This window comes from Falco biarmicus, chromosome 11 (genome assembly GCF_023638135.1).
Source record: "Falco biarmicus isolate bFalBia1 chromosome 11, bFalBia1.pri, whole genome shotgun sequence".
Lineage (NCBI taxonomy): Eukaryota > Metazoa > Chordata > Aves > Falconiformes > Falconidae > Falco > Falco biarmicus.
Window position 1 is genome coordinate 36,897,518 of NC_079298.1, and position 20,646 is coordinate 36,918,163.

Here is a 20,646-nt window from a genome sequence, read left to right on the forward strand (position 1 = left end):
GGCTCCGCTGCCCCGGCGCGGTGCTCCCGGAGCTGGGCTGCGGTAGCTCGGGAGGACTCGGGGCAGGAGAGGGATGGTGATGGGAAAACATGCTGTTTCTGACACCAAAGGGGAATTTTAAGCAACGTTGGGCTCTTCAAAAAAACGCGACCCGTTTAAGTGCTGAAAACGACATTCGCTACATTTGATGCCACCGCCGAGAGATGTAACTCTATTCAGATTTTCCTTCTTTGTGTCTAGATGGCTTGGACTAGCCGCGGACTTCACAGGGAGGCGAGGCTGATCATTAATAGCACTATACTCTACCACAAGCTCGTAGAGCAGAAAATAGCGTCAGGATTTAAAAATAGACCTGGCTTTACCCACCCGACTCGCAGGCAGCAGGATGGTAATCCTGTTGCTGTTATTACTACGGGCTTTAAATTTCTGGAAATGATTAGACTGAAGTGCCTTGGGGAGCGCAGGTACCGGGGAGGAGGCGGGAGGCTGCGCCCGGGTGCGGGGGCGGCTGATCCCGGGCACCACCGGCCTGACGCGGGACCGAGCAAATCCAAACCACTTCTGCTTAAAGAACTCCCCCTCCTCCCCACCCCCACCCCCGCCTGAACACCCTCCCCTTTCTTCTAATTATTGTTGGTCAATTATTAATTTGCATGTAGACCTTGTCCTAAATCCTCAGAGCTAAACGCACGATCGTTCACGCTGTAATGGGCTTTAGACGGTCGCCCGTGGCCAGGAAGAGCCAGGGCTCTACCGCACGGCGGGTCCCAGTGACCGCACGCTGAAATCTGGCCAGGGCACACGCTGATTACGATGGTGGAAACGGCTCCAGCCAGCGCCCGGGCCCCCCGGGGCAGCCCCCCCGGGGCAGGCTCCGGCAGCGCCACCGCCCGGGCCGGGCACCGAGGGCGCCCCCTTTGCGGCAGTCCCCGGCCGGGAGCCCCCGGTCCCCGGCAGCGCGGGGGCCTGGGCCCGCCGCACGGAGCGGGACCCCCGAGAGCGCCCGGCACCCAGCTAAAACGCTCGGGATACTGAACGTCTCCGTCCCCAGGCGCTGTGGCCAGGGGAGGTAAAGGCACCCCTCAACGGGAAACGGCGTTCGGGGGAGAAGTGCTAATGCAAGAGGATTCGTGAGGGATAAACGGGCAGATTTGGACTCTAGGTTCCCTGTCGCGTTCTCTGTGAGCCTTTCTCTCCCCTCCCCGAGCAAAGCAGCCGAACCGTGCGGACCCCCGTGCGGCGGGGGCAGCCGCTCGCTGCCAGTCCGGCTCGTCTGCGGCGAGGAGCGATCCCAGGAGCACGGGGACAGGTCCACCTTGATCTCCGGCAGGCCTGCTGCAAACGGAGAAGTCACGTCTGATGCTGGGAACAAACTTTTAGTGTCCCTTTAGGTAAGAAGCGGTCTGCCAACATTAGGACGTTAATCAGATACGTCTCGGAAACGCCTGGCCTCCTTTACTGGAGCAGCAGTAGCTGGCAGCGTATCCTTAACCGTACCTGATGGAGCAGAAAGAAAGGACCCTCTAATTAATTAAGTGTGCCCAACCCGAGGAGGTTTAGTCATTTCTGAGTTTTGTTATGAGTCCGCCCAATTATTCCTAACGGCGCCGTCGAGCTAGGGCACAGATGGGACTTTAACAAGGCTATTTTCGCTGTCTCCGGCGCGGCCCGGCGCGGGGCGGCTGCACCTGCGGGCAGCGCGGGGCTCAGCCCTGCAGCGAGCGGGGCCGAAGGGAGCGCTGCCCGCACCCGCAGCGCCCCCCACCCCGGCGGGGTCTCACACCCCTCCCAGCGGGCGCCTCAGCCCGGCAGGGACCGCGTAGCGGCAGCGCGGCCGAGGGGGGTCCGCGGAGCGGCCCGGGTCGCGGGGGCGGGCGGTTGCGGCGGGCGCGGCCCCGTGGGCAGCGCAGCCCGTCCCCCCGAGGGCAGCCGCGGCCGCCGGCTGAGGCGGGGGATCGCCCCTGAGGGTACCGGGACGGGAACAGGGAACAGTTCGTTGAAAGGGGAAACCCCAGACCCGGGACGTGCCCGCGGAGCGGGAAGGTTACACTGAACCGCGGGAGATGAACTCGTCTCCAGGTGAGACTGTCCCACCTCCGCCGGCACCAGCCACCGCGGCCGCCCACGGCAGGTAGGCGCATGCCTGCGGCCACCCGTGGGCGCGGGGCGACCCCGCAGCGGGGCCGACCTCCCCGCTCTGGCGCCCCCCCCCGAGGCCCCGGGCGCTGCCGCCCCACCCCGCCTCCCCGCGGCAGAGCCGCGTCCCCTCCCCGGGCGCCGCCGCCGGGCCGGGCCGGGCGGGTGGGCTCCCGCTGTCCCGCCGCGGGGTGGCTGGGCCCGTCTCCCGGAGCAGCCGGGGCGCCGCGGGGGGGACGGCGGGAAGGAGGGTCCCGAGCAAACAGCTCCTGCATCCCGGGCTGAATCACCTTGTTTATTTCGTCGCGATGGCTTGTTGTGCTAATTGACCCGTTTTCTCCAAGGAAAGCCTATCTCCCTCCTCCTTCCCCACACAGAGATTCCGCCCCCCCCCCTTTTTTTTTTTCTTCCCACCCCCCACCCCCCGACCGGGAATGCTCTGCAGGAGACTACGGCTTGTGGAGGGATCTACCCATTTTAAGGGTGATTCCCTTACCCCATTGAGTCTCGTTGGTTTTATAGCTATTACTCTCTTATTAAAACACACACACACATATACAACACATTGATTTCCATCCAAAAGGGCTAATTACATTACTTACAGTAAATAGCAGCCCTGCTGTCCAGGGTCTGGTGTGCCAACAGTGAAAAAAAATCCCGGTTTATTTCACTTGATTGACTTCATCGTTGTGTGAAATTGAGTTTTATGATCTGTATTCTGGCACCCGGAGGAATGTAGCAACATTCAATCTGCAAATAACATTAATTTTAGCTACTTAGGGGGAAAGAGAAGGGAGGAAACCGGCCGCCTGAATCTTGGGTTACATGGAAGAGGTGACTCGAGGAGCCCCTCAGGATGTCTCTGGGATGCCTTGGAAAGGAAGTGGGGGCTGGGGTACTTCTTTCACTAGTCGCGCTCGGGTTTGGTGTGGAGCGTCCCCCAGGGAACAGGGAGCGCAGAACTGCCGCCAGGAAGATCCTTCAGTAGGGATCGAGGTGTCAGGAAACAGCCGGCAGCTGTTCCAGGGAAAGGCAAGGAAGAGTGGTGTGAAAAGTAAGTAGGAGAAAGGGAAAAAGGAGGGGGGGAGCACAGCGAGAGATTAGCCGGGAAGGAATGCATCGCCCAGTCCCCTGCACACAATGAACGGTCACGGCCCGTGGCCGGGAGCGGGCGAGGGGAGGGAGCCCCGGCGGGGCGGCACCGCACCGCACCGCGCCCGCCCGCCCCGTGCGCGGCCGGGGCTGCCCCGCAGGCTGCCCGCGGAGGCTGCGGAGGTCCTGCGGGTGCGGGCGGGGGTCCCGCCGGGTCGGCACTCCCCGGCGGCGGCAGGGCAGGTCGGGCCCGGTGAGCGCTCGGCCCGGCCGGGACGCGGGGAGAAGCCGTGCCCTCCTGCCGCCGGGCACCCCTCCGCCGCCCCGCCTGACCGCCCCCTGTGCTGCCGCCCGGGCCCGGGGCGCGGGGAGCGGTCTGGCCGCTCCGCCCGCCCAGCTGCCCCGCCACGGCGCCCTGCTTCCCGCTTCCCGCTCCCCTTCCCGCGGCGGAGCCGGGGACAGCGGTGCCAGCCCCAGGGGCCGCGGGACGGAGCTTCCCCGGCGCGGCGCGGCCCCGGGGGGAGCGGGGCCCCCGGGCCACCCTGCCCCGCGCCGGGCGCCGTCGCCACCAACTCCCGGGACTCTGTGTTTGGGGGAGGTAATAAAGCCCACCCCACCCACCGCCCCGACCGTAATGTTTGTCACTGCTTGCCCATCACTAGGGGTTGAGAGGAGTATGACAGGTCTTTGTTGTCTGAATAAAAATCAGTGGCAGCTCAAGGGAGAGAACTCCTCCTACTAAATTATCAAAAATGGGCTGGCTTTAGTCTCTTAACAAATTGGACAGAGCTCCGGAAAGCAGCAGTCCCAAATCCAACCTACAGGCACTGGGAACTTTAAAGCAACCAGGGACTGCTGAAAATAGCACTTCTTTTTGCTTTCTTTGTATTCAAAACTATATCCTTTCCCGACCAATTCTACTGCCCCAGGTCCAAGCCTCTCCAGTCAGGAGCCCCAGCTCTCCAGAACAGTAACAGATCCTTTAGCTCGATTTTATTATTTTATTTTTAAAATTAATTATTATTACATTTTCTCCCCCTTGTTTGTTTTCTGCACATCTTCAGGAAGCCCTCGGTGCTTGTGCAAAGAGAAGCTCCTATTGCAACCTCCCTCCCTGCGCTGTGCGCCTCGGTGTAAACATTTTGGATGATCTAAAGACTCTGGGGTCTGTATATGGAAATAGTGGGGTGCAGAGCAGAAGAAAATACTTGTCCTTTCCGTCCCCCAGCCATGCTTTTCCACGGGATCTCCGGAGGCCATATCCAAGGAATCATGGAGGAGATGGAGAGGCGATCCAAGACCGAGTCCCGCCTGGCCAAAGGGGGACAGATGAACGGCCGAGAAACGGTAAGAAAGGAGCTGGCACTCTTTGAGAGGGAATCCCTGCAAGCACGGACCCGCTGCGGGACAGACCCTGGCCTTGGGGAAGAGAAAGACGCTGCCTCCCCTGCCCCTTCCCTGCCTCCCCTGCCCCTTCCCTGCCTCCCCTTGCTTGTAGAAACCCCTCCGAGGCTCCCTGTAATCCCACCCGTAGTGCTGGCTGCTCTGCTGGCCAGGCTCAGTTCTGTAGTTGTCTAATCAATGTCGTTGCGTGTGCTCTCTGGAGTAACGGGGGTAAAATATTTTCGATGCGAACAGGGGCTGCTTTTCAGCCCTTCTAGCGGAGCACTGATGCCCCTGCTCGGCCGGCTGCGGCCGCTCTGCCCCGGCCGTGCGGGGCTGCAGCCGGAGCTCCCGGGGTGCGCTCTGCTTTCCTTGCACCCCTGGCAGCTCCTCAATTAAACCGCAAACCGCCACCGCTTACTTTTCGTAACCCTTTTTGGTCTGAGGTGCGGGATCGATACAACGCGGCACCGCTCCCTCCGAACGTTCTGCCCGCCGGCTCCTTTGCTGAGCAGTAGCATCTCCGCTTCCCTTAGCCAAAGGCCCAGGGTCTGCAGAAACGTGCTGCCGGGTGGCGAGGAGCCGAGTGCCACGCTGGGCGTCCTGCAGAGCCACAGCTCCTTTCTCTGACTTGTAGGGCTTCCGCCGGTCGCGCACAAGGCTCTGCACATAAAGTAACGGCCTGGAAACTGCTCTCAGGCTTTGAGATCCACGGAGTCCTTCCTCCCTTCTCTTAAATAAACTCCCGCTTTGTTATATGAGTATTTGCAATGTAAATTCAACTCGCCTTTTCAATTGTTGGGCGGGGGGGGGGGGGGGGGGAAAGAGGGGCTAGGAGCACAACTTCAGATTGGAAAATGATTACGGAGTTGCCACTTTAAAACAATTGCGACTTTAGAACGAACTGTTCGAGAGGCTTTTTTTCCCCCGTTACTTTATCAGCAAACGCTGCCCCGAGTTTCAGGGCAGAGCTTTTGTCTCCGCTGTCCCTCCGACTCCCTTTGTCCCGAGCGACACTCCTCGTGGGGAGGAGATTAACGGGAACTTGCAGAAGTTTACTGCTTAAAAGATGCTAGTTTTAGCTGAAAGCAGCGTGTGCCACCTTTCTGTCCACTGCCCTGGCCGGGTGGTAAGCGTCCGTGCTCACCGGTCTTTACACCATCCACCTGTCTCCTTTCTCTTCTGTTTTACACGGCCTGGCTTTCGTTAGAGACGAGGTTTTGGCTGGGCTAAGCACGGGTGAAAATTTACCGGGAAATCGGCGCAAGCCTGCACCCTCTGCCATAAACTTTTGTTGCAGCAAAACGCTATTTGCCTACTTTAAAATGCCGCTCCTGCGGGGCGCCCAGGATTCAAACGCCCAATGTAAGGGGGAGCTGGAGGCTTCGCCCACGGTCCCGCAGGGGAGAGCAGCTCTGCTTGGCTCGCCGAGGCCTGAGCGGCTGCTGCGCCCACCGAAGTGACGTTAGATCGCTGGGAGCCCGTTAACGGGACAAACGGGAAAGCTGAACCCCGGCAAACGCTTTCCTAGGGGGGATGGTCCCGGTTGCCCCTCACGCTTCCCGCGGGGAGCAGAGGGGTCCCGGGGAGCAGTCCCTGTGTACGAGCCCCGGGCCCTGCCAGGACCCCGTCCCCCGCCCTGCCTGTCTGTCCCTGTCTCATCCCCTTGTGGTGTGGTTGTTTTGCAGAACATGCCCCCAATGAGCCCCGAGAAGCCTGCTTTGTGTGCTGGTTGTGGAGGGAAGATCTCAGACAGATATTACCTGCTGGCTGTTGACAAACAATGGCACCTCAGGTGTCTTAAGTGCTGTGAATGTAAACTGGCTTTGGAGTCAGAACTCACCTGCTTTGCCAAGGACGGCAGTATTTACTGCAAGGAGGATTACTACAGGTACAGCAACCAGTCCCCACGGGTTCAAAAGCGCATCCCCTCAAAAGGCATTACGAACCGAAACGCTCTTTTCTTCACGTGGGCTTTCAAAGGTAGCTTGCCGCAGTCAGCAAGTCCTTAATCCTGGAAACGTGTCCCCTCCAAAACTCTCACACGTTTGCAAACTGATAGGAGCAGCAGGGGACCCGCCGACGGGGAATGCGTGGCGGTGCACAAACAGGCGAAGGAGAAGACCTCGGGTCTCCCGCCGCTCCGCGCTTTCCCTCCGTAAATACCAGCGTAAGACCCAGCGAAAGCTCCCCCCGCCCTCAGCCTGCTGCTTCCCCGCGGGCCGGGCAGCGGGCCCGGGGGGGGCGGCGGAGCCCTCGCCCGCAGGAGCCCGCCGCCCCCTGCCCAGCGTCGACGCTGTCCCGCGGGGGGCCCGCACCGGGCACCCGCTGCCTGTGCGTTACAGCTTCCCGGGGCTCAGCTGCGGGCGGCCCCGCTTGCCTTTGCCGGAGGGCCGGGGAGCGGGGACCGGCGTGCCCCGCCGCGCCGCTCTCCGTGCGCCCGGGCGGCGGGAGGGCGCTGCGCAGGGTGCGGAGCGGACAGGTCAGCGCGGCGGAAAGTGCGCGGCCTTTGCCCCGGGACCCCGGCGCCGGCTCGCCGGTGGTGGGCCCGGAGCCAGTCCCGGCGCGGGCCGGGGGCCGCGGCCGGCAGCAGGGGCCGTGCTGGGGCCGGGGAGGGCACGACCCTGGCGGGGACCGGCGCCCCGCCGACAGCCCCTGACCGGGAGAGGAGGCGGGCGGCACCGGGACAAGGCTGCCTTTGCCTTGCTAGGTGATGCCCACTTTTCTGTTTCCTTCAGAAGGTTCTCCGTGCAGAGATGTGCCCGCTGCCACCTTGGGATCTCAGCCTCTGAAATGGTCATGAGAGCCAGGGAGTCGGTTTATCACCTGAGCTGCTTCACCTGCACCACCTGCAACAAGACTCTGACCACAGGCGATCACTTTGGCATGAAGGACAACCTGGTTTACTGCAGGGCCCACTTCGAGTCCCTTTTGCAAGGAGAATATCCCCCTCAGCTGAGCTACACCGAGCTGGCTGCCAAGAGCGGAGGGCTGGCCCTGCCTTACTTCAACGGCACTGGCACAGTGCAGAAGGGGAGGCCCAGGAAACGAAAGAGCCCTGCCCTGGGAGTGGACATCGTCAGCTACAACTCAGGTGGGCACCGCACGCTGACCCTCGCTCCCGCGCCTCCAGCAAACGCGTTCTCGGGCTCCCTTGGCTAGGCATCCTGCTTAACCACTGGAAAATCAAACAAACAGCCCTCTGAGGGCTGGAGCGTTTGCAGGAAAGCTAACAGCAGCCCTCCTCAAAGGTTGTCTTTGCCTATCAATGTCAAACACCCAAACTTAGCCACTTCCCAGGGTAAAGAAAAAAAAAAAGAAAAAAAAATCCCAGCCCTAAAACCACAGCACTCTTTCTCAATAGGAACCTCCGAGATACCGTTATCATTATTTGTATTTTAGTAGCAAAAAGCACTTCACCAGTGAGACCTCAAATTAGAAGGAACCGGGCAGATCGAGGAAAAAAAGAAATAGAATAAAGGTTAGGGTATATAGCTCCTACAATGCCAACGCAGTATGGACATAACTCGATTTAGACATTCAGTTTACAGTAATTAGTTCTTCAGGCTAAATAATTCTGTTTACTGGCACATAAACGATCAAACTGTACATCAGGCCAACGAATAAATTTTGTTCCCTGTAACTAAGCCCTAACAAATGCAGTTAAGGAGAACGGCTTCTGCTATCTCAACGGTAGGAAAGAAACAAGTGTTGCCCTGTTTTAATTACCTTCCCGAACTCCAGTCACTTAAGTGCCCAAACCGTGTCTGAACACACCGTGTTAGGGGCCAGAGGTAAAAGTTTCGGGTATGGTCGAGCAGTTTAAGCGGCGTTTCAGTAGACGGAAGAGGAAAACAGTAAGGGTAAATCCGAATTAACGAGCTACCCACTCCAAAAACTATTTCAGTGCAAGTGAAGCTCCCCACGGACGGTAAGGAGGAAAGAAGCGTCCGGGAAGCAGGAGCGGTGCAAAGGGCTTCCCCATGGAGAGCCGTTCCGGCCGGGGCAGGGGGCTTCCGGCGTGGACCGCGCGTAGCTGCCGACCGCTGGCTGCGCCAGGGAGCCGGGAGAGGGCTCGGGGCCGCCCCTTCCAACAAACGCGGGTCGGTAAAAGTGCACGGCTTTCGGCCCCGAGTTCTCTCCCCTCCACCCAAGTTCAGCCCGCCGCCATCGAGATCCACAAGCGATCCACAAGCAATCCTCCACCGCCCCCCGCCGCCCCCCATCCCTCCCCCGGCACCTCCTCTAGGGCTGCGTCTGAAACGGGCTTCAGCTGGGAACTGGGTAGCTGTGCAAGGCTATTTCATCTCCTCTGATGCGTAGACCTTGGAGCCAGGGTAATCACTGCGCTAATTGTTCCTTGTTAATTGAAGATGACATTGGAATCCCTGGCTACGGAGCGGTTTCCAATCAATGCTGAAAGCGGCTAAAGAAAAGTGAACCTGTAGCGCAGCCAGGACTCGGGCGGCGGGTCCCCCTACGCCCTCTCTTCGGTCTGCGCTGTCTCTGATCGCACACCATCACCACGTTCCCCAGGCCCCTAAACGGAAATAGCTCTAGGGACAATTTATCGTTAGAATTAGGACCAGAAATCAAGGAAAAAAAAAAAAAAAAGTTGTGGATATGATAGAACACCTCTTAAACTCCAGGTCAGGACTCCAGAGAGACGTTGTTTGCGAACGCCATCGTAGTTTTTGTCTGCTAGTCTTAAAACTCTCCTTCTTTACAACAACGGGGCAGAAAGGAAATACCACTGATTCCAAATGAGATTAAAAAGCACTACCCATTAAGAAAATCCAGATCACTGCATTGAGATCTCACAATTCTCCGGGCAACGGAGAGAAAAAAAGCCCAAAGCAACAAACGCTCAAGCTGATGCTTTGGGCTGGGGCTAGGTGGCTGAGAAATCTGATATGTTTGGGCTGTGATTTTTTTTTTTTTCTTTTAAAATATTATCTAGCAATGTCCAGGGTTGACACATGGTCCCGAGAAAATACAGTTTGCAGCCAAACCGTGCATCCGGTGCAAACGACTCCAACCCACTGCGCTCCAGACCCAGGGGGAGGAAAGCGAGTATCTAGCAATTACGAAATGAGTTGCAGTGGATGAAAACGCTTCTCGAAAGAAAAAAAATATCTTTAAATATCTGGCAGCAGCTTTCCTGCACGCAGTTTTCATTCTGTGCCCTGTGATCCAGTAACTGCTCTTGCACGTAATCGTTTACAAAGGGCAACCGGTCCACGGAAAATGAAAGGTCGGATACATAGCTGCCGCCGTCCGAGGGAGAAGGGAGGCGGGTGGGACCCGCAGGGGGGCCCCGCAGCCCTTCCGCGGGCTCCTCCGGCCCGGTGCCCCGCAGGGCGGGCTGGGCTGGCCGGGCTCCCGCAGCCCCCGCGGGGCCGATCCCGCTCCGGGCTCCCCGGCCCGGGGAGGGTCCAGTGGGGCACAGGCGCCCCTGGCCGCGCACCACCTGCCCGCGCTGGAGCGGAGCCGAGGGCCGGCAGCGCTCCGCCTCCCAGCCCGCCGCGGCTCGGCCCAGCTCTTGCGCCCGCTGTCCGGTGGGAGCCGCGCCCCAGGGTGCCCGCACCCATATGGCAAGCCACGCTAGGAAACGGGCCCAACCCTTAAACCCGAAACTCTGATTAAGCTAATAACTTCACCACGCTGAGCGTAAACACTTGTGTGTGCAAGCGACCCGGCAGTACCTGGCTCGGACTGGTGCGCGCGTTCTGCTGCGGGGGGCTGAGCACAGGGCCAGAATGGAAAATCAGATTCTGCTGCCGGGTCTACAACAGGCTTTTTAGTCTCTGTTTTGTTTAGTAGTTTAATTTCTGTTTCTCGGCTCCTCGGTTGTAAAGTGGAAACACAACGATAAATAACTCAAAACGTTATGAGGTAAAAGCCATTCATACTTGTGAGCTGTCTGGAATTAATGTGAAAAATGGAAGAAACTATTCAAAAGTACTTAAAACATTCAAGGCTTTCTCTATATTACCTCTTATATCATAGAATTAATATGTAATTTGAGGGAAACTGTGTTGACTTACAGCCCACAGGATATAGAAATGAGATGGTGAAGAAGATAGGAAAATATTTTACGCAGCTGTTACTCAAAGAGCTGTTTACTTATTTCATTATATATGTCTCCGTGTGTATGTGTGTGTGTGTGAAAAACTACGAAGAGTACAGCTGAAGAATTCTTGGCAATAAAAAGCAAACTGTTCTAGCTCTTTCCAAAGCAAAATTAAACAACCCCCCAGTCCCACTGCAAAGAAATGAGCAATAATGTCTTGCCTGATTTTTTGCTTCCCCTTAGTTCTCCAGGCGATAGTGTAAAACTCTGCTCTGTGAGGTGGCCAAACCACATAATGCTGTTTCACTCATGTAAAACAGAGAATGAGCTAATCACTGTATAAACTAGGATTGTCTGAGGATGCTTGGAGCCCTCTTCCTGTTTTCTCTTGAAAATAAAAGCCAAAATAAAGTAGATCACAGACAGAAAAGTAGATCACAGAAACAAAGGCAGTAAGCAGGACAGAGGGAGCCCAAGGAAGTTTGCTTTGCTGCTGTAAACCTGAGTGACCCAAAGAAAACTACACAAACAAACAGCTTGCAACTCTCTGAAGTAAAACCTGAGGACTGAAGTCTGGTACTCTGATTTATGTCAGCTCATAAGTTACGGCCCACGTAGTTTGACTGAAGGCAGTGGGATTGCTTGTGAAAACAAGGAGTAAATACAATCCAAATCTGGTCTGAAATTGTTTTAAAGGCAATTTTCAACCCCTGGTATTTTCAGAAGTGTCAGCTTACTTTGAAAGTGCAGATACTTCTTACCAAGACTAGAAGCGAATCTAGCTGTAATTAAATATTCACCTGATTATCTGTCAAAGTGTTGTCTTACTGGCGTCTGTTCATGTTGACTTGTCTTACAATTCAAAAGAGAAAAAACCTTCAAGAAGCTTTTTATTTTCTCCTGGTTTCAAGTTGCTTTGACTCTGTTTTTAGCACTGTCAGCATCAGTCTCTGCATTGTGTGCTCCCCCTCTTTCACCTTCTCCCTCCCCCTTCCTTTTTATTTTTTGAGAAGTAGGGATCAACTAGGCCTAGTAAATAATCCAATAACTATGGCAAAGCAGTTAAAAAATGCAAACGAGCAACTAATGAAACTTGGTCTAGTTTACAGGCATTCTGAAACATTTTTAATTAGCTGTTCTTTAATTAATATTCCCTGCTATGATGACATCATTCATTTTCTCTTGTGTGACTGACCTATCTCTATAAAATGAGATCCTATAAATTGGTAACCCCCCTTTTTTTTTAAGATGAAAAGAAAAATATAGATGCCTGTCTTGCTTTTTTTTTGCCAATACTGTTATTTTTTTCCCCAATATAAAGTAATGATGCCATGGTTCCTGAACAGCTGCAAGTCTTGTGTACGTTCACACTCATAAAAGTGTAATCAGAAACAAATTCATCTTTGAGAGACACTTTGAAAATCCTGATTCAGGGAAAGCAGGGAAATTCTCTCAAAGTTTTGAGCCACTAGCTGGTTGCTCACAGAAGTGTCCTAAATCACTACCAACTAAGAGCTACTGCTGATTTGGATTGAGTTTGAGGGACTGAATCAAGCCTTGATGCAACTGCTTTCTAGACATGGTTTACAGATGAAGGTCTTTGAGCAGCTCATATAAACTCCCAGGCAGAGTCCAAAAGCATTTATTTTATTGGCAAAAACCCACTAGATTTCATGCTTTCTTGATGAACTGTCATAACAAACCTTCCTGCTGTACATCTCCTTTTATAGGTGCTTGTGACTTAGGGAAAAAGTCAGGAACATTCAAAATGCTGGTTTGACCTTTATGCTTCTCTCAAGCTAAGAGTGTTTCAATGAGTGAGATTTCAAAATCTGAATGAGATTTCAAATGACTCTTTCAGCGCCCAAAGCAAAACCATCACCACAGGGAAAATACTTGTTTGAAAATAAATGCCAAAGGAGAGAGAACTTTCTAAGTCTGCCCTTAGTAGGTACAGGCCCAGGGGACATAGCATGTTTTAAGAATAGGAAAAGGTAATCTTCTGGATTTTTTTTGTCTTATTTAATAACCACATCATACTTATCCTTGCACCATCTTAGCCCTTCCCTTTTTCCTTCCTTTCTCACTTGTTTCCTTCCTTCCAAACAGTACATGACTCAAGATTTCTGCCTTGGTTTGTTTATCCTACACAATGCATAGCCACTAACACCTTGTTTCATTTTGTTCATTGACCAGGTTGTAATGAGAATGAGGCAGATCACCTGGACAGAGACCAGCAGCCTTATCCCCCATCCCAGAAGACAAAGCGCATGCGCACCTCCTTCAAACACCACCAGCTTCGTACCATGAAGTCCTACTTTGCTATCAACCACAACCCAGATGCCAAGGACCTCAAGCAGCTTGCCCAGAAAACAGGCCTGACCAAGAGAGTTCTGCAGGTAAGAAGCCACATCACAGGCTTGACAGAATGTTCCCCTACCCCTGCCAGTCAATAGCATTTCCCTTACGTGTAATGGTAGCAATGCATGTAGAAACACTTCTGCTAGGTGTGTCCCTAGTGGGTGTGCAGAGGGGTAAGGTATTACATGGCAGGAGTGCCGAATGTATGCCCTACCACTCCAAGGCAGCCAAATACTAAAATGTGATTTGTAATTAGTGACAGCCTCAACGTGAGGAAACCAACTCCAGAGTCTACCAGCCCAGTAGATATCCTGGGACCTGTAGTCTCTCTGTGGTGACCTTATTAAGGGTAGAGGTAGCCAATCTACTGATTTTATACACACTGGGTGAAGCCTTTGGGCTCCCCTGAAGTTGTTAATGTGGCCCCTCAGTGAGCAGATCCCCCAATGTGTAGGAAGCAAGATTTCACCAACATGATCCTCCAAAACCAGCCGGCTCCCTTTCCCAATGCCTGTCAGACAGCTGTTACCTTAATGGGCCCACACAGTAAAAAGTCACTTCCCTGTGAAGGACAGCCTAGTGAATTACCTTTAAAAAAATCCCTATATGATGTGTGCTAGCTCCATGAAGGTAAAGCGAGGTGTGTATTATATGCAGAGTGCCAAAGAAGGGCAGTGATCGAGGTAGGAGAATCTATTAGCAGCAATTCCTTGTCTATGTTACATGTCACCTAAAACATTTTCAGTGAACCTTACAGAACAGAAAGACTAGGTTACCCATATCAACAATCTGTGTGATAGGGATGGTGTAATTACCGCGCCTTCTTCAGTCTTTTAAAATGATGAAGGCAAACTTTCAGCCTTGGCAAAAATCTGCTCATTCACCCCTTCCCTCGATCTTTATCACGTGTCTTGACCCCAAACCGACACAACTTAAGAATACACCACATGGCCATTAAGAAAGTTGCTTTCTTTGGGTGAGTGACCGAGCAGATTTTTCTTAAGGCTGCTCTATGAGGTCTGCACACCAGGCTGCAACGTACTGGTGAGCACCTGTAGCACTGGGCCTCGTACACAGGGTCCCACCTGTGAAAGAGCCGGTTCCACCAGCAGCAAATGAATCTATAGAGTGACTTAGGTGACTTGCCACACAAAAACAAACATCAAAAAATGACATAAAAGCAAGAACAAAAGACAAAAATAAGCAAAGCGAAACAAGCATCGGTAAAGAAATCAATTGGGATTGGTTTGCAGGTTTGGTTTCAAAACGCAAGAGCCAAATTCAGAAGGAACCTTTTGCGGCAGGAGAATGGGGGTGTCGATAAAGCTGATGGCACCTCACTTCCGGCACCGCCCTCAGCAGACAGCGGCGCACTCACTCCACCCGGCACTGCGACCACTTTAACAGACCTGACCAATCCCACTATCACTGTAGTGACATCAGTGACCTCTAACTTGGACAGCCACGAATCCGGGAGCCCCTCACAAACTACCTTAACGAACCTTTTCTAACAGTTCAGTTTTTTTTTTTTTTTTTTTTTTTTTTTTTTTTAATTCTTACTCTTCTTCTTTATTATTATAATATTATTATTATTATTATTAATTTTTTATTATTTTCAAGCCTTTTTTTTTTTTAAATAACAAACCCACAAAATATTTGGGAAAATAAACAGCTTGATGTGTAGCATCTGCAGCCACTTGGCAAATGAGTTTGAAGTAATATGTTGCTATAATAAATGAACATTTGCTGTTGTTAAATTGTACTCAATTTTTAAAAATTCTTCAAAAACTGAAGAGAAGGTTATGAATCATTCTAGTAAGTGCCTCTTAAAATTGTATGTTACTTATTTCCAGAATCTTGAAAAAAAATATTACTACCACAAAAAAAACCCCAACCAGATTGTTTTCCCTCCTTGATAACCAGGTAAAAATCAGTTTAATTATATCCAAAACAATGCTGCTTCAGGATTTTATGTTTATTTACAGCATTTAGGAACCCCAAATTTCATTTTATTTTTATAATGCGTCTAAAAGTTTTGTATGTGGGGTTTTTGATTTTCTTTTTTTTTAAATGTTGGAAAATAAATACAAACTGAATTAAACTAATAATTGAAATAGTCAGACTGGAAGTGCCAGTGCTTTTTCCTAATGCATTAGCCACAAGCCTGATCCTCCCTGAGCCCCGGGGAGTGTCACTGGGATAGCTAAATGCTCCTCTGCCAGTTCGTCCCCGGCTGGGATGTCCTTAGCCACCACTGAAAGCCGTGCCTGGATGGAGGGCTTGGAGAGAGAGACCCCGTGACGAGAGTGCTGGTGGTTAGGGATGGCAGGATCAGGCTGTGGGTCTCCAAACTTGTGCCTGTACATTAAGGAGGCAAGATCTGGAAAAGACCCTCCAGAATTACCTCACACTTATTACAATATTATTAAAGTAAACCCAACAGAATAACAAATGAAGGGTCCTGCTGATCTGAAATATCACACAGGGAGGGTTTTTCATTTTTGTCTGTCAAGCAGCTCTGATTTGGAATTAAAAAAAATAGGTGCGGTTTGCTACATGGCCTTGTTGGCATACCATTAAAGCAAACAGGATGTTGCCCAGCTACTTTAGTGAGCACAAAAAATAATTTCCAAGAAGATGTATGCATGTATAGTGTTAAAATGAGGTTTTGATAAATCATACTTTTTTTCAGGGAAAATGGAAATAAGCAAAATATACTTGATTAAGATGTTTAAGGAAAATTATTTCAGTACGTTTTACACATTACTATTTTTCATTTACTTTAGATGTTTCCTGAGATTATATCAGACACTTTGTTTAACACATGAAATTAAAATCTTTAGTTCATTAATATCTCTAATATAGACTTTAACTCTTTAAACTTTGTATAAAAGAAAAAAAATGTTAGCAAAAATTCTTACAAAAATGGGAATTGGCAGTAAATAATTTTAAAGCAGATAAACTCAGAAGCCTTGTGGATGCTGATCTGAATACATTTCTTAGTTTACAGTAGGATCTTTCTTTTTTTTAATTTTATTTAAGCTAAAAGTCTGAATGGTCTGGGCAGTGGTGAATGTTCATCTGTATCCTTTTATCGTAGTTGAACACCAATTAGATTGTGGAGAGTCTCAGAAACAAAACCGAACAAAAACCAGTCAAGATCTATGTCTTGTTTTAGTGGATTGTTAAGAATAACTTTGCACATATACCCCACTTTTTATACACCATCAAATCTCTTTTTTGGTGGTCAAAATGGCTATTTAATATATTTTAAAGGTGTCCTTTCTGGCTGTATAAATGTGTGGTTACATATTGACAGTTCACTGCCCACATTAAAGTGCATTATTGTAATTTTTGCTCAGGGTTTTTAGAAAATTAGCACAGAAAAGTAGCTTATTTTTTAAAAAAAGATGATGGAAGAGATGTTAACACTGTAATAGAAGAAAGGTGTGTTTGCCATTATATATTTAGCAAGTATGGTTATCATCTTCTATGGATATTAAATCTTGACTTTTCCTATTTCTATTACCTTATGGGCATTTACCACTAACCAGACCAAACGACCTTGGTAAGGCTGAGATCTTTATTAATACACTTTTACAGGTAAAAATATTGATACTTATAAATTTTGTTCTTTGACAGAACAATATATGGTACTAGAGATCTACTTTATTAAGTAGACTAATTAAAACTCAGTTCTACTATGTGCCTTATGATATACCTTGGGAGTAAGTTTGTGAAAAATCAGGATATATGTGTTGTTTGTTAAATTAACTGTTTTAAGCCCTTTTGACACCTCACTAGTTTTGTACTGTTTTACCTCTTATTTCTGAAACTCTTTTTATGGTGTATCCTGTTAGAGGGGACAAACATGTCATAGAAAGCAGTTGTGCACTCTTTCAGATATAGTTGATAAATCCAATAATCTTATATATTGAGCTTCGTGTTTATAGTACAGTAAGTGGTCTAGCAAAATTGTCCATGTTTCTTTGTTTATTGATAAATGCATTGTATAGAAACTATTTCCCCTAAATATTTATGGACCAAACAATTGTGATATATCCTATTAAATTTGTGTGAATAAACCATTTTGAATCTAAGGAGTTTTATTTCCCATCAGTTTTTTTTATTTATTTGTGGGATTTTTTTTTGGTTTTTTTTTTTTTTTTTTTTTTAATTTAAATCCTACATGTACCAGTGCGTCTCTTTGCTTTTATGGTACCTGTGAACAATTGGTATTAAACACGGAAACAGAGCCTTTTAAATATTTTGAAATATGATAGTTCCTTCTTAGGTTTTCAATTTCTTCATATTCAATGTATATGCTACTGCTGGTGCAATTTAGATTTTAGCTTTTTAACCTCCTTTTTTGAACATGCAAAGTAATGCCCCACTGATTTGATAATGAAACCCTCTATTAGACTGCTAAAAAAGCCAGAAAACTAGCAGCTAAAGTAATTGCATGACAAATATAACCTAAATAATATGATGAAATGAATCAAGATTTAATGCTAGGTATATTGAGCACAAAATAGAATTGCAGACCCCGAAAAGCCAGGTTGCTCTGTAGTTTAATAAATTGTCACTATGATTTCTTTCAGGGAGAACAAATCATGGGGCATTACAGCCAAACATCCCGACGTTTGAAAATTCCCTAAAGTATTAAAAGAAGGGGAAAAGTTTGATCGGAAATCCACTGCAGTGAAGACAAAGACAATATTAGGTTATGATAATCATACATTTAAAAATCTATTGAGCCAAAAAATAAAAATAAAAGACTTGATGTCATTTCCTGAATGTTAACAAAACATATGTTATTTTATGGTGTCTAATTAACAGAACTGAAAGCTTCAACAAATTGTGTGGTATTAAAAACAAATTTAGAGAAACTATGTATAAAACCAGAGCAACCTGGCAGCAATCTACCCAGCCCATATTCGAAGAAAACTTTACGTTAAAAAAAAATCACATTTGTCAAGCACAAGTACTTGTAAAATAAAATCTGAGTGCATTCATTCCACTTGCTTGCTAATGTGTACTAGTCATATCTGTTAAATGGATTTTTGTAAATTCAAAGAGAACTTTTCACTCATTTGAGATCATAGGAATCAAAACCCAGTAACTTTAGTACTATTGTTTCTGAATTCGTTTTTTTTAAATGAGACAAATCTGCATGCACTTTTCCATCTGTCACATATAGTGTACATTTCTGTATGATGAAATTCTCTTTGATGTTTCTTGTATAATAGCTTTCATTAATAAACATTTTATTTGATGCAAACATAGTTAACTTTATGTAAACACATAGCTAATTGTTCCAACTAATTTAAATTTTTGAAAAGAAGCAGTACAGTGCAGTTCCAATATGTTATATATATCTAAAATCAAAAAGAATGAGGTAGCAATACTGTTGCACAGCATAAAATTATTTCTTTTGGTGTTAACTTTTTAATTTTTTAACTTCTCGTATAAAAATGACATGTTTTAAAAAAATTTCCCATCAGCATCAACAATAAAACAATCCCCAAATTATTCATCAATATAAGAAAACATAAGCAGTACAGTATGTAAAATCCTCAATGACTTTTAGAGTACAAGGATATAATTTGTGGATCCCTGAGCTGTTTACATGGTCACTATGCAATGAGCAAGTATGGTACAATAAGTTGGTCCTAAGATTCCCAGTCCAAATCACAGATGATTTTTACAAGCCAACAAGCAAGTGTAACAATAACCAATTCTTAATAATGAGGTTTTGTAACTGTTAAGCAACTATTTGCAGAAAGTTTTTTAAAAATATATTATTCCTATTTAGCTGTATAGCCAAAGCGTATGTTAAACAAATTAACATATAAAAGACTTGCCAGAAAATCTTTCATTAAGATGACATTTTTATTATATACTAATGAACCCTATGTAAACAATGTAACTTTTATGAATGATGGACATTAAATATTTCACTTACATGTATCCTCAGCATTTTGCATGTTTTCTTAAACTTTTCCAGTTTCTGAATTCTAAAAAACCCCCCCCTACAATTATTAACAACATAACACAAAGTTATGCACAGATTACTGCAGCAATCTCTGGAAACCGGTAACCAAGAGTGTTCTAACGGCAATAAAAAGGTATCATTTATTGGTGGCAATTATGGGAAGCATTGTTTAAACAACAGTTTTATAGTATGTTGTAAAGTTCTATTGAAAAAGGTTAGCATGGTGGATTTAATTCAAATCAGCTTGATCAGAAATTTAAGCTTATTGTGAAATTCTTAAACTGAGCCTTATGCGTGTTTATTACTGCAGAAAGTAAGTAAATGTAGGAAAGCAATTATTTGTGTCACAGCCATAATGTGGTTTCCCCCTGTTGTCCATAGGAAAATATTACAAACATTAATTATTCAAATCAGTAAAGAACTTGGTGGTTTTTATGGCCAAGAAAAAAACTATTTACTATGCTTTTTCTTTTGTAAATCACTGCATTCTTTAATAAGTTGGATTCCTTCTCCCCCTGATTTAATACTTAAAGGCATATTTCTATTATACATTATTGTCCATGGGCTGCTTTTTTCACCTCATTTAAATTAGAAAAATATATTAATTAAATACTTTTGGTGGAATACTAGCTCCACTGAAGTCAATGGCAAGATCATCACTGATTAAAGGCAAAACTGGATTTTATTTCTCTGTGTCTGGTTAGAGACATTGAGGTTTGATTTTTCTCAACAACACTCACTATTCTTTGTCTGGAGATAGTCCTGCACATAGTGCTCTGATTGATCTGACTAGTTGCATTAGCCAATCCAAATTTTTTGAAAGATAAAGAGCTGTCTCTTACGTTGAGAGAGTAAACATATTGAAACGACAGCATTATATAAGAAAGAAAGAAAGGATTTCAGACAAGATTTGAGAGAATGCAAGACAAATGTAGGTTTTCAGGATTGTTGCAAGTGAGAAATATGTTGGGGGTCTTCCTGGTGGATACATATCCACATCTAGATGCAGCATTTCTTTGCACTCTTGGTCTTGAAAAAGAAGTCAAATTGTGCAGTCCTAGAACATCTTACTCAGAATTACCAGAGAAACGGCTTGCAGGACCAGGTCAAGCAACAGAAGGCTGACACTGCAGCCCACTGAAACTGGTGAATATTCTCTCTCTGATTCTGTGGGCTTTGAGCCAGGAGCTGAGTGAACATGGAGATTAAATTACTCTCTTGTCTCTAAAGAAATCATAACCTTCAGAATGAGACAGGATATATAGGACAGCCACGTCACTCTGTGCTTTGGACTTCATTCTTCAGAGCTGCTAATCCAAGCACCTGGCACATGCATTAAATTGACTTAAAAATATTTCTTCCTCCTTCACCCAAACACAAGACACAAATTATACTACTGGAATTTCCAGAAGCTACTATAGTGTTGGAGACTTTATTCAGTTATTCTGCAATGTTGAACAATTCTTCTGCGTTTCTCACTTGACACAGACTTATCTCGGCATATACCTATATACATATCCTTGTCTTGCCTTCAGATAACCAGTACTTTCATATTTATTTAAGTCATTCAAACCTATAGGAAGCAATTCTCCATGCTTACACTTTC

The 20,646-nt window shown here is 47.9% G+C and overlaps 1 protein-coding gene across 2 annotated transcripts; it reads left to right on the forward strand.

The window, feature by feature from the left end:
- The first annotated feature begins 4,020 nt into the window (after positions 1-4,020).
- LHX9 (LIM homeobox 9) lies at positions 4,021-19,015 on the forward strand. 2 transcript variants are annotated; one of them, XM_056356609.1, is made up of 5 exons: positions 4,021-4,575; positions 6,300-6,502; positions 7,350-7,705; positions 12,881-13,083; positions 14,299-19,015. In XM_056356609.1, the coding sequence occupies exons 1-5, from the start codon at positions 4,402-4,404 to the stop codon at positions 14,554-14,556; spliced, it is 1,194 nt and encodes a 397-aa protein (XP_056212584.1). In that variant the 5' UTR covers positions 4,021-4,401; the 3' UTR covers positions 14,557-19,015. The 2 variants fall into 2 exon arrangements, with proteins under 2 accessions (XP_056212584.1, XP_056212586.1); XM_056356611.1 differs by having other exon boundaries at positions 4,043-4,575; positions 17,647-19,015.
- The last annotated feature ends 1,631 nt before the right edge of the window (positions 19,016-20,646 follow it).

Excerpts from the sequence above, each read along its gene's own strand:
- LHX9 (XM_056356609.1), top strand. The coding sequence starts at position 4,402 with ATGGAAATAGTGGGGTGCAGAGCAGAAGAAAATACTTGTCCTTTCCGT. Across the intron at positions 4,576-6,299 it reads AGATGAACGGCCGAGAAACG|AACATGCCCCCAATGAGCCC; the intron begins GTAAGAAAGGAG and ends GTTGTTTTGCAG. Across the intron at positions 13,084-14,298 it reads TGACCAAGAGAGTTCTGCAG|GTTTGGTTTCAAAACGCAAG; the intron begins GTAAGAAGCCAC and ends ATTGGTTTGCAG.